Here is a 12,030-nt window from a genome sequence, read left to right on the forward strand (position 1 = left end):
GAACGTGTCCTTCCTGTCTTATCAATAAAACATTTGTGTCTCGTGTAATAAATTTACAGATCTGGAAGTTGTGCAACAAAGCTGTGTTTGCATGCGTGGAAACTACCCAGTACAGTGATGTGACAGACAACTTTGTTAGCTTTAAAAGTTCTTCTTTATTTAGGCACTGGCTGAAAATGACAAAGAAAAGTCTCAAAATAATACACTTCATTAATGGGAACACATAACACTAGAAAACATTATCTCAGTTCTGTACCATACTGAAATGTAACAGGACTTTTTTTTCGATGTGACTGAGATGACAACATAATTACACATACAGTAAGCAATAGAACAAAAACACATAATTATCTGATCAAATAAACGCAAACAGAAAAAAAAAAATCACTTGAAGAGGTGTTTCATACTGTCAGTGAGATAGAATCTAGCTTTCTTTATACAACAACGCAAACGTAACTTCATTTAGTTCGGATCATAAATGACAACGACTGTTCTGAGCTCCCGAAGGCAGGTTTACGTTTCCAGGAGCTTTATGTCACATGACACTATTCCTAGAGAGCCCTGAGAGTTTTCTTCCTTCATGTGTTCGGTTTAATTCTGACGATTGAAAACGCACAGACGCGTGTGCACACACACGCTTTATAGTATAAAAGTAAAACAAATGCATCACAGTCTTATAAATATAACAAAACAAAAAAGAATTTCTGGTAAAGCTGCAAACACAGTTTCTGACAGCAAATGATGTGAAATAATGTAAATAATGTCACAAATGTTATGAACGTCTCAGTACTGAGATGGCATCACTGTGAATGGGTTACATTTTTTAACTGTTATGCATCCATTTCACTGTGATCCGAGCATTAATGCCACAAGTCTAAATATAGATAGATTAACAGAACCCATAAAAAAACCCCATCTAACACTGAAGATATTCGATTTTGCAGCTTGACCAGAAATTTAAAACCGAAGTGTCACAGGAGTTGTGGAGTATACATGAGGAGGTATGTATGTATGTATGAGTCATGTAGAGTGCTATCTGAGAATTTACAGGGTAGATTAAAGTGGCTTTGCAGTGACTGATCAAACATAAAAATGTGTGTTTGTTTGAAATCTTCTCCAACAATCTGAATCTCGAACAGCAATAATTTAAGGGACTGTTTCAAAATTACCCTGTGCATCCAAACCAATTCCCCTTTTGGTGCGATCTCTTCCATGATACTGCGTGAGTGCGAATGAAATAGTGCCGATTCTCGAGAACATTTAATACACGAATACCCGAGATTAAAGTTACGGACCTAAATGATTTTAATACTGATGTGTCGTACCAGAATAAGTGAAATAAACTGTCTCTGTTAGATAACACAAACACAAATATCGAACTGTAAAACAACTTTGAAAATATTCAAAGGGATCACATTTTATGGCACCGTTTCCTAAGTGCAAATGATCAAAGAAAGGCAACAGGAGCAGACACGCACACAGAAGTAAGCAAGTACAGTATGAATGGTTCATCTCTGTACTGTAAGTGGTATTGCTGCAGTCACCCGGTGATTTCAAACCCATTACCAGTAAATCTGGAAATTACTGGATATCCAAAGCACTTTAAAACTAAATCTTGCATAAGTGTGTAGTTATGACAGTTACAACTTCTTCTGAAATGGGTCACTCAAACTGCCGTATTATAATTAGTAAGGGGTTCTTAGAGCACTGAGCGATCTGACGAGGGGGTGACGGTAGTGGGCTGCAAGTTTATGAATGTGGAGTCGTGTGGGGTCAAGAGGAAGCGCGTCTCTGCTGCTGAAGCCCTGCTTTGGCTTTCTGCTTGTCGTACTTGACCGAGATAATAAGGAAGACCAGCAATGTGACGCCCTGGATCCCCGCCAAGAGGAAGAAGTAGTAATGCAGAGAGCAGTCATTGATATTACCTGCAAGAGAGCAAAATAAGGACATGTTATTAATAGAATATGTAAGAGTTTAGCCGAGAGTGTGCACGATGAAACTGGCATTCATGTAACTCTTAAAAAGTTGGGAGCTGCACGAAGAAAAAGAAAAAAAAAAAAAGAAGAAGACAAATATGGAAATCTGGAGAACAAAAGCATTGCAACATATTCGGAGGGTGACAGCAGGAGGGTTCTTTGTCACAAAGTACTACTCCACGTTAAAAGAATACCAAAGGCAAAGGTAAATGGCCACGAGCTTGCAACTGTGTCAGGTTGCTGTGTATTCAGCAGACATAAAAGGGGTGCTTGAAGTGAGCATGTTAGGGAAACACGATTCTGTCAGGAATTAGGATGGAGCGGGTGAGTGGGGGGGCTGAGGGCTTGTTACTTCTCATTTCACCATTGTGAAATCTTGTGAAAGTGAAGACAATTGACCCCACACTTCAGCGCTGATAAAGGAAAGCGGTATTGAAGCAACAGAGCAATGCAAGCCCTCAGCTATGATTCCAGCCCAGGAGTCTTTCATCGGCATTAAAGGGATTTTTGTTCCTAGTGGGACTGGGATGTGATTAAAGAAAAAAAAAAAAGATAGGTGGAAAAAATAAACTGATGCTTCCACTGTGATCTGTGGGACTTTCTTTTCTATTTTAGAGACAGGAAGAGAAGACAAAAAGACCGAGCAGAGGGTTGCAGAAGACGAAGAGGAAGCAGTGATGGTATTTGCCGACATTCCCTGCCCATTTATTCCTAATGGATTTGGCGAATCCAGCCCGACATCGGCCAACTTTGACTGTCTTAGCATTTGCTACACTGTTGGCTGAAGTGGCCGTTCTCATTCAGCGACAAAGCTCGAGAGGACAGCTTAAAACAAATCCTGTTTTGGTCATGCTAGGGGTTTACATGAAGGGCAAAGCCGATACAGTTGGTTTCGCTGGTCAAGTACGGTGACAATTGGATTGGCATTAAAGCAGCTTTTTGTACAAATGACCGTGCGAGACAGATCAATTGACTTTCAGCCAACAGCATGAGACGATGCTATGAACTACTCTGCTGGACACGGAGGGATTTTTAGGCTATTTAAGGTGCCTCGATGAGAGGAGAGGAACATCTTTGCTAAACATCTTTGCTTCATTTAATAGTACACCTTTTATTATTAATACTATTATTATCATCATCTATAAATGAGGAAATGTGAAGCCCCAGAGTAATCTGACAGAGAAGCAGGCTTGATTCTAATTAGATGAGCGTCTGAATTAAGTCAAGTTCTGTGTACTCACGTGGAGTCTAATTATACCAGTTTAAAGTTAACAGGCCCCTAGGTTAAGGTAGTATATGGTATATAACACATGGTCTAAGATTTTTCATTTATTTCATTCTTTTACTTTTCTAACGACTTCACTGAGCGATTAAGAAACATGAATAGTGTGCTGCAGGCATGCACTCGCTTACTAAATCACTGAGCTTTACATTTAAAGTCAACAGTTCTAACAGATAGTGAGGTTGAGCCTTTAGTCTAAACACAAACAACAACACAAACAAACACAGGCAATACAGAATGTGCAGTTCACAGTATGTAGCTTCAAACTGCCTTTTGTACAATATTAGGATGATGACTGAAAATAAGAAGAAATGTAACGTGGACCTTTAAGCACGTGAGGTTCATTCGAATGTTAAACACAGACATAGCAAACATAACAAAAACAGGACTTTTAGGTAAATCTAATTTTAATACCACACAAATATTTGACTTTTTAATCAATTATTGAAAATGTCATTCTCCTACTACCTTAGCTATCATAAATGTCAGGGACTTTGGCCATAACCACTTGCATGTGTGCTCTGTGATATTACCACGGACCTCAAATATCAACGTGTGTCAAACCGACCAGACTTCTGTGTTGAAAATCATCACTGGATATGAGAGCTGGGTTTAAGACTGTGACCCAGACACCAAACCAGAGTTTTCAGTTGAAGAGTTAACAATTTCCACGGCTGTCACAGTCAGAGGTTTGCCTTTTCTTTTTCTCTATCACTCATATCGTTGCCCCATGAATTCAGCCGCCCCGTTGAGGTTGACGTATTGTGGCATCTGAGGGAAGATATTAAGCGGAAAGAAACCTAACTGTGGTGCATGCCACTGTAAGACAGCTCACAATGCTTTGTTTACCCATTCTACTTGCTAGATTCACAGACTCCCTGTGACTCCACTCCACAAATTGAAATTCAAGTTGAAGGTTGCACTGGAGGAGATCCAGCGCACGTTACCAAGGCACAAGTGCAAGACGACAGAACAGAACTTACAAACGGTGATCTCCAAAGAACAGCTACGCTGAAGGCAGTCCAGAGACACTCAGCGAGTAAGCTGCCAAATTTAAATCAGGTGAGGTTTTAAGATTTTTATGGGCGGATCGCACAGTGCGTTCCAGGCGACTGAGTGACTGCTGAATGTTCTACACCAACTAAAATGCTGTCGTGCTTGCACAGCCAGTTAAATGGCTGTATAACTTAACTTTTCTAGAAATCATTGAAAATTAGCACTCTTCCTTTAAGGATGTTCAGTGATTTCAGCCTGGCCTCAAGTCTTAGATCAACTGCCATCACAGTGTTTTAGATTGAGGTCCTTACTGCTCACTAAAAATGTAAAAAAAATAAAAAAAAATAAATCAAAGACGGGATTATGGAGGACAGGCAGGCAAACACATTGGTGCTTTGAGAATACTGGAGGGCAAGATGACTTAACAAATGTACACATAAATATGTCCATCTGACCCTCCATAATTTATAAATAATAATGAACAAATGAACAGCTGTGACTTACAAAAAAATGCCAGTTTTACATAAAAAGGTTTTTACATAAAAGCCACAACTCACTGCAGAGGTGCGATCCACAGCTTCAAGTTCCTTCTAATCAAAGAGCAGAATTTGTGGCAGAGCTCATCAGATCACACCGTGCACATTGTGCAAATACAGATGGCCATATTCCCACTCGCTGTGCTGTATGCACGTTCTTGTGGATAATTAGACATTAAGGCGAACAAAGCGGCACTGCTACGATAGGATACATCCCTCAGGAGCGACTCCTCGTCAATGCCCTGTGCACTGGGCTGTTTCTATAGCTTGGAACCTTTGATCAAGGAACAAAGAGGCAGCTGATGACTTTGACCCCAGCTGAAGTTTTAGCTTATTTTGTGATGTCATCTTAATCTGGTCAAGGGTGTAAATTGTGAGAAATAGATCAAAAACCAAGACAGTGTTTAAATAATTCATGAAGATGAAAAAACAATGTGTTTGACAGCAGGGCATGAAAGGAGAGGGGTTAGCGCGGTGAAGGTACTTAGATTTTCAATCGATAATTCACAGATGGTAAACCAAGAAGAGTCTGCTGCGGTAGTCTTAATTCACAAAGCAGTATCACATAAAGGAAGTAATACAGCATACAAATGATGTATGGAAACACATATACATGCTCAATAGTAATAACAAGAGTGTTTACTAAAATATGACCCATTTAATGTAGGATATAGACCATACAAAAATAAGTGCAAGATCTACAGAAACGTATTCAACAACATCTGAGTTTGAAAGTTTCCTTCAATTTAAAGTTAAAAAAAAAAAAAGGAAGAAGAAGAAGAAGAAGAAGAAGAAAAAGAAGATGAAGAAGAAAAAACTCAAAGTAGCTTTAATAATATTCTAACAGATGACTGGATCACAAACTTTGTTCTAGTTTTGCAAATCTACCACTACCAGAATGAAAACTGATGCTGGTAAAAAAGTAACATCCAATTTTTTGAGCAGTACTGAAAACAGTGCAAGGTTTTCAAACAGTATCAGTGCCAGTATGATACGACCTATTGCTTTCGAACATATGTTTACGGTTTTCAAAGTATTTAATCGATTGTTGGGAGAAAAAATACGCCCAAAAGTTCTCAGATTTAAATGGATGGGAGAGCTAGAATGTACCAACAGAATGACAGCTTGAAAGAAGCTGCAAAATTCTTAAAATGTGCTTTAACCATTAATTTATCACCAAACTGAAGTGAACTCTGTTTTCTTTTAAATGATATCTTCTTTATACCCAATACAGTATTTTTATCTGTAGGCATCTGAGTAAGAGGATTGCCAACTACTTGCCCACTAAAGGTCAATCATAATTTTTCATCTTTTGTCTCACTCCTCTGAGCACATTTTTAACACTATGAAAAAAAAATCAAGTACAACTTCATCCAAGGAGACTGCTATCCTATTTTTACCCTAGTGTGACTGAACCACAGCATGAGGGCACAGGTGTGTGTTGGCTTTTAAAATAAAAGCCCTTGGATTATTACTGGAAATGCAGTATGCTTTAAAATCTGCTAAATTTTCAATATAAAAGCACTCACTGGTCAACAAGCATTTTCTACTGCGATTTTCTCATGTTTACTTCAACAAATTTCACTTGCTGACTCCAAATCTGAAAAAATGTTTTGATCTCAAACATCACATTTTGTTTTGTTTTTTTAAGTTATAGTTTTCTAAATGTTGGACAACTAAGATTAACGGACAGAAACGGCGATGCATTTCAGCATTTAAGAACAAACTGATCTCCAGAAAAGTGAAGCCAAAATTAAGGAAGGTGTTTTTGTTGGTCTTGAAATCCGTGAAACTGATGCTTGACAACGACTTCCAAAAGAAACTGTAGCAGCACAATGGGAATCATTCACACAGGCTATCCAGAGTTTTCTTGGAAATTAAAGAGCAGAGAATTATGCTGAGGTTGTGGAAACATGCTGAAAGTACACCAGTTAAAAAATGTCACTGAAGATGCACATTCTCATCTCGACTTTTCCCCCCCAAATCAGGGAGATGTCAGCGATGAAAACTGGGAAAGATTTTATCAAGATCTAAAAAGTGACGGAAAATCTGTATCAAGGAAAATTTAATCTAAGCACCACGTGTGACCACTGTTGTTTCTTGGATGTGCAGCACAAGTGCAAAAGCAAGTGCCTCAAACATTTTTGAGCTGGTCTTGTTTTATTTTGAGCTGCCAGAAATATGCTTAGACGCAGATCTGGTATCATTCATTTATCGTCAAGACAGTTTTGGTGGGAAATAGTTCAAATTCCAAACATTGTGTTGATTTATTATTATTATTCAAAAGTGATGAAATGTCAATGATGGGTATCTCAAAAACTTGAAGTGCAAGATTAAATCGGATCTCATATAATATCAGTGTAATAAATAGATAAACTGGTATAAAGTTCCTAGTAGCAAACAAAAAATGTGTTTTGTAGTATTTATAGTAAGATGACGAAAGCCTAAGTCTTGTGGTAATTATAGGCATAAAAACATCCAATTACTTACTGGCAAACGCTTTGATCCTTCAGCTTTTTTTTGCCAATCTTTTAAGCTACAAGCACCAATCAGCAAAGTCTGACAGCCAGCGACACTAAAGACTCTTGGTGTGTCTAACGGGAACCATCAGTTTCTTAATGGAGGAAGGAAAAAAAAACCTTAAACCCTAACCTGCACCACACAATGCAACAGAACAGGCAGGAGCAACAACCCCACTTCATAAAAATCCCATCGTTTAGCTAAATCTTAAATTACATTCAAGCTCCTTGTTTCAGTCTCCACCCCTCTCCAGGGCCCACTTGGCTGCAAAGCACTTTTGAAAAATATGGAAAACTAATTACAGCAGCACAAGACCAAACAAGGACATACTTAGAAAAAGCACGGATTAATAAAGCTGATAAACATTTGACAGACGTAATTAAATTAAATTCAAAGCGAGGTAGAGGGGGGAGCAAAAAGAGTAGTACTGTTGATACACTTGTTACTAAAATGTTGCCATGTTTAGAGGATCTGTTTGGCAGCTCTGAGTTAGTAAATTTCAAGGTTGTGATTAGGCTGAATGCTGCAAACCGGAGGGGTCACCCATCCAATATTGGAGCGTTGTAAACTTGTGGGATAATTTACCTGCAAGTGGGCTTGAGGAGACCATGTGAGTCGAGATGAAATGGGTCAATATCAATTTAATGTTTGAAAATGGATCAATTGATCCAGACCTTCGGTATTATAACCCAACATTTTAATGCTCCAGTGACTTCAATGCCATCCTCAGCCCGAGAATGAAATCGGGAGAGAGAATCGATGCATGTTTGCTTCAGCAATAAATATTATTTTCTGCAGCTCTCTGCCGGCTTGGAAGACTTCATGATTGATGCTGAAGTTTTTAAATTGCTACAACAGGCTAGCCATATGTATGCGCCCCCTATTACCTCTGGCGTGTATACAGACCTATACAGTCCTTTCAGACAGAGTTTATGTTAAATTCGTCAGATCTGACACTAGAGGCTTCCATTAACACCCTGACATTTCACGCAGTGCGGCCCAACAGGATGTGCGAATGTCAGCTCGCTGTGAATATCTGAACACGTGCCAGACATCTGACATAACATCAGCCCGGAGTTGAATGCTGGTAAAAGAAAAGGCCATTTCTTGTCACGTGACTACAGAAATTCACAAAAACCATTCACTAACAGTGAATAAAACCTACACAACAGGGAAGGCGAATTAAATGCAAGCGCCATTATCTGAAGACAAAAGCCTTCTCTTGTGTAAAGGATAATATTGCATAGAGCGTAAAGGCTGATGCTTGACTGACTTAGCCTGAGAATAAAAGTAGCTGCAGTGTTGTTATACCAGGCCTATAAAAATACCAATGAGAGAATGTGATGGATGACTACTCAACCAGATGTAACCACGGTGGAATACAATTTGTTGTGAGATTTAAGGGATCAATAATTTCAACATGAGCTTGAAATGTTTCAAGTTTGAGAACTAAAACGTTGCACAAAGCGCTCTGCGGACCACTGCCGTGTCCTTCAGTTGCGCACACACAGGGCCATACACCCCAAGAACAAGAGGTCTTCTACCTATCTAAATATACCAGACACACAGATTATCACATAGACGAAGTGTCAGGAAACAAACAAGCAAAGAAGAACATCTAAAAAACTCAAGACTCATCTGCAGTGGCATTGACGTTTGAGCTGCACAAGTGAAGAGAAGCTCACTCAGCAAAATAGGTCATAACTGGGCAGAAAATTAAAAAGATAATAGAAAATGTTCAATGACTGGCTCTTTGCTGACTCTGTCCAAGTGAGGCAGGCTCCGTGAGGAAAAATGTTGCCCATCCCAGTGTTGGAGCATGCACAAGACTGCAGATTCCTTCTTAAGATGAGCAATAGAATGACTTGTGTATCATTTAAGCCATTTAAATCTTGGACGAGTGCTATTACTGTCTCTGTGATGCAGAAAATTACTGGAAATAAAAAAGGGAACTACGCCACTATTCAAAAAACAAATATAATTTTTAATTTTTTACACCATACGTTTACAGTGTTGTCAGAAAGTCCTGTGTAAACACATTTTACTTGCTAATTGTGTTTTAGTGTGTTTTCTAAGACTTTTAAACAATACACTGATAACTGACCAGTAAATGGACTGGTTTATATATAGTGCCTTTCTACTCAAGTTGACCCCTTCCCACTACAAGTCTTATTTACCCTTAAACATTTATTCATACAGTGCTATGGCTAGGTGCACTGTCCATCATTCACACTCACACAAATCAGGCATCAGGTGCAAGTTGGGGTTCAATATCTTGCCCGAGAATGTCCTGATCGGTGAGTGGTAGTCGACCCCTTCTAACATCTGAGCCACGGGCACCTCTGGTAACACTAGTAGCTGGGCTAAACACATTCTGGCCTGATGACCACTATCCATGTTCAGTGCAATTACCGCTTAAACAAAACATTTTCGGGATCACAGCTTACACATTTACTTTGTAGCACACATTGCCAAAATCGCAAGAAGTCCCTGATGACATAAAAGACAATCACCCGGGAAGGGTTACAAAGCAATTTATGAGGCTCTCAAACTCCACAGGTCAACGATCCACAGCAGCAAAGATTACTGGAACAAGAGTGAACAGCAGGAATTGCCAAACTTCCCAAGAGCAAGTCTCAAAAGATGCAAGAAATGACAAGTCTCTCTCCTTAAGAAATGTCTATTTCTGACTCCACTAACCAAAACACACTGGGCAAAAATGATGCTCTTGTGCTTACAGAAATATTGTGATGGCACATCACAACCAAAAGCAATAATTGGATTTCACAAATGCTTCTATAATATGTTTCAAACCTATTTCAATGTGAGAATTAAGGAGTTGCAAACAGATATGCTTTAACCACAGTTACAAGTAACATTCTGAGTACCACAGTCTTTCTGTTTCAGTCTGCTGATGGTAACAGGGGTGCACAATGAGATTTAGGTGCAAGTTTGTGAACTTTTTGTCACAATGCAAATGTGTCCAAACATTCATACTGGATACACTATTTTTCTGGCATGCTTTCTCACATAAGAACCTGTGTTTACGCAGGTTTTTACATTTAAAAAACCAACAAACAAAAAAAACATGTGATACAGTTTAGTTTAGGGGGAAAAAAAGTAGTAAGTATGAGGTTGAATACTTTGTTATGCTACTGCCATGTGCAGTTATATTACAGCCACTGTACCTTCTTAGTTAAAGCTTTAAGTGCCTAATTAATGGTTATCTAAGGTTTTGGTACCTTCTTTGATCTGATCTTTTAAAAATATGAAAACACAAATCAGCCATGATCTTCCCTGACGTCTTTACTAAACCGAGAGTTTGAGTCTCGAAAACAAGGAGAAAGTTGAATTCTCTCTGTGACATTTTACCTACACTGACTAACAGAGGTTTGTGCAGAGTAGGGGGATGATAGAGCTACAGCATGACAGGAGGGCTGAGCATCTACCAGTGTGATGCCAAACTAGCAGCGCCGTCTCCATGTAATGCTCGAGGGACAGCTTTACTTAAGAGGAACAGGCCTATGTAATCAGACCCCCAGCCTGTGATTAATGCAGCTGTCTGTCTTCAGGCCTGTGCAGGTCAGCACAGCTCGGCACAGCTCACCCAAGACGCTGTTTACCGCACGCCATGTTGCCCGCAGCCATGGAAATAAGCTGAATCTTTTCCACGTAGAGAGCCAGGAGATGTGGAAAAAAAGCTAGCATCCAACAAAATGTGAAAAACAGCCACAATAACAAACTGCATAAACCCCGACTGTATGTAATGCCTAAGCTTTGTGCCGTATGTCTTTAATCAGTGGCCAGGAGGATGTTTTGTTCCATTTCTGCAGTTCACCTTCTTTTTTTGGAAAGCAAAGGAAGTCTTACGGGCAGAACAACTTTAGCTTACCTTCCCCTCGAGTGATGCACGGCTGAGCAAAGGATGGATATATGAGGCATGCCAAGCATCGTCTAGTGCTAACATCATCAGAAGTACCTCCCTACCTGTCGGTACACTGTATTAATGAGCTATTAGGTGTTTGTGGATAAACAATTTACAGTGTTGGCTTATTTACCGCATGCTCAGGGAAAAGTGCATCTGGGTTGGTAGGCTCTACTCGCTAGGGAGTCCATCCATCTGCTGCCACCACCACGCTATTCATTCTAGCACTCGGACAGATTTACACAAACCTTTTGTCGTTAGTCTGACATGCCTATTTATAATGTGAAACACTCTTAAAACAAGAGACCTGTGCAGGGTGTTGCCCCCCTCCTTTCTGTGTATAATTTACAAAGTCTTTAAGTGGATTTTAAATCAGCTCAAGCTTTTGAACATTCTTAAGGTATGTTCCTGGAAGATTAATTTCAGGCAGTCTGAATCGATGCCTCTCTTGTGGTTTTATACCTAAAGTCGATGTGGGAATACAATAGTATGTGGTCTAGCACTGAGCACCAAACAGGATGCTTGGCAAAAGAGGTGACAGGTGACTTACGGATAGCGCTGAGAATCACGTCACTACTGTGTGTTTTGATAATGATGAAGTGATGAGAACAGGTTGAAAAGAAAACCAGCTTTTATTTCCAGTTTAAGCACAAGTGCTTGAAGTCTTCGCCTTTGTGGTAGCTTCACCTACACCAGATGGTTCCAGGACCACATTTTGCAATGACACAAACACACGCACAGACATATGTGTGCGCTTACACTTGCACAAACATACAGGTGCACCCACACACGTGC

General features: G+C 39.6%; 1 protein-coding gene across 1 annotated transcript in view; it reads right to left on the reverse strand.

The window, feature by feature from the left end:
* Positions 1-137: 137 nt before the first annotated feature.
* The window catches only part of slc15a4 (solute carrier family 15 member 4), a 28,322-nt gene continuing 16,429 nt past the window's right edge, over positions 138-12,030 (reverse strand). Inside the window, exon 9 of the mRNA XM_031743696.2 lies at positions 138-1,925. Within this exon, the coding sequence (XP_031599556.1) occupies positions 1,774-1,925 (152 nt within the window). The 3' untranslated portion in view covers positions 138-1,773. The remainder of the gene's footprint in view (positions 1,926-12,030) is intronic.

The sequence above is a fragment of the Oreochromis aureus genome, linkage group 12, assembly GCF_013358895.1.
Source record: "Oreochromis aureus strain Israel breed Guangdong linkage group 12, ZZ_aureus, whole genome shotgun sequence".
NCBI classification, from domain to species: Eukaryota; Metazoa; Chordata; class Actinopteri; order Cichliformes; family Cichlidae; genus Oreochromis; species Oreochromis aureus.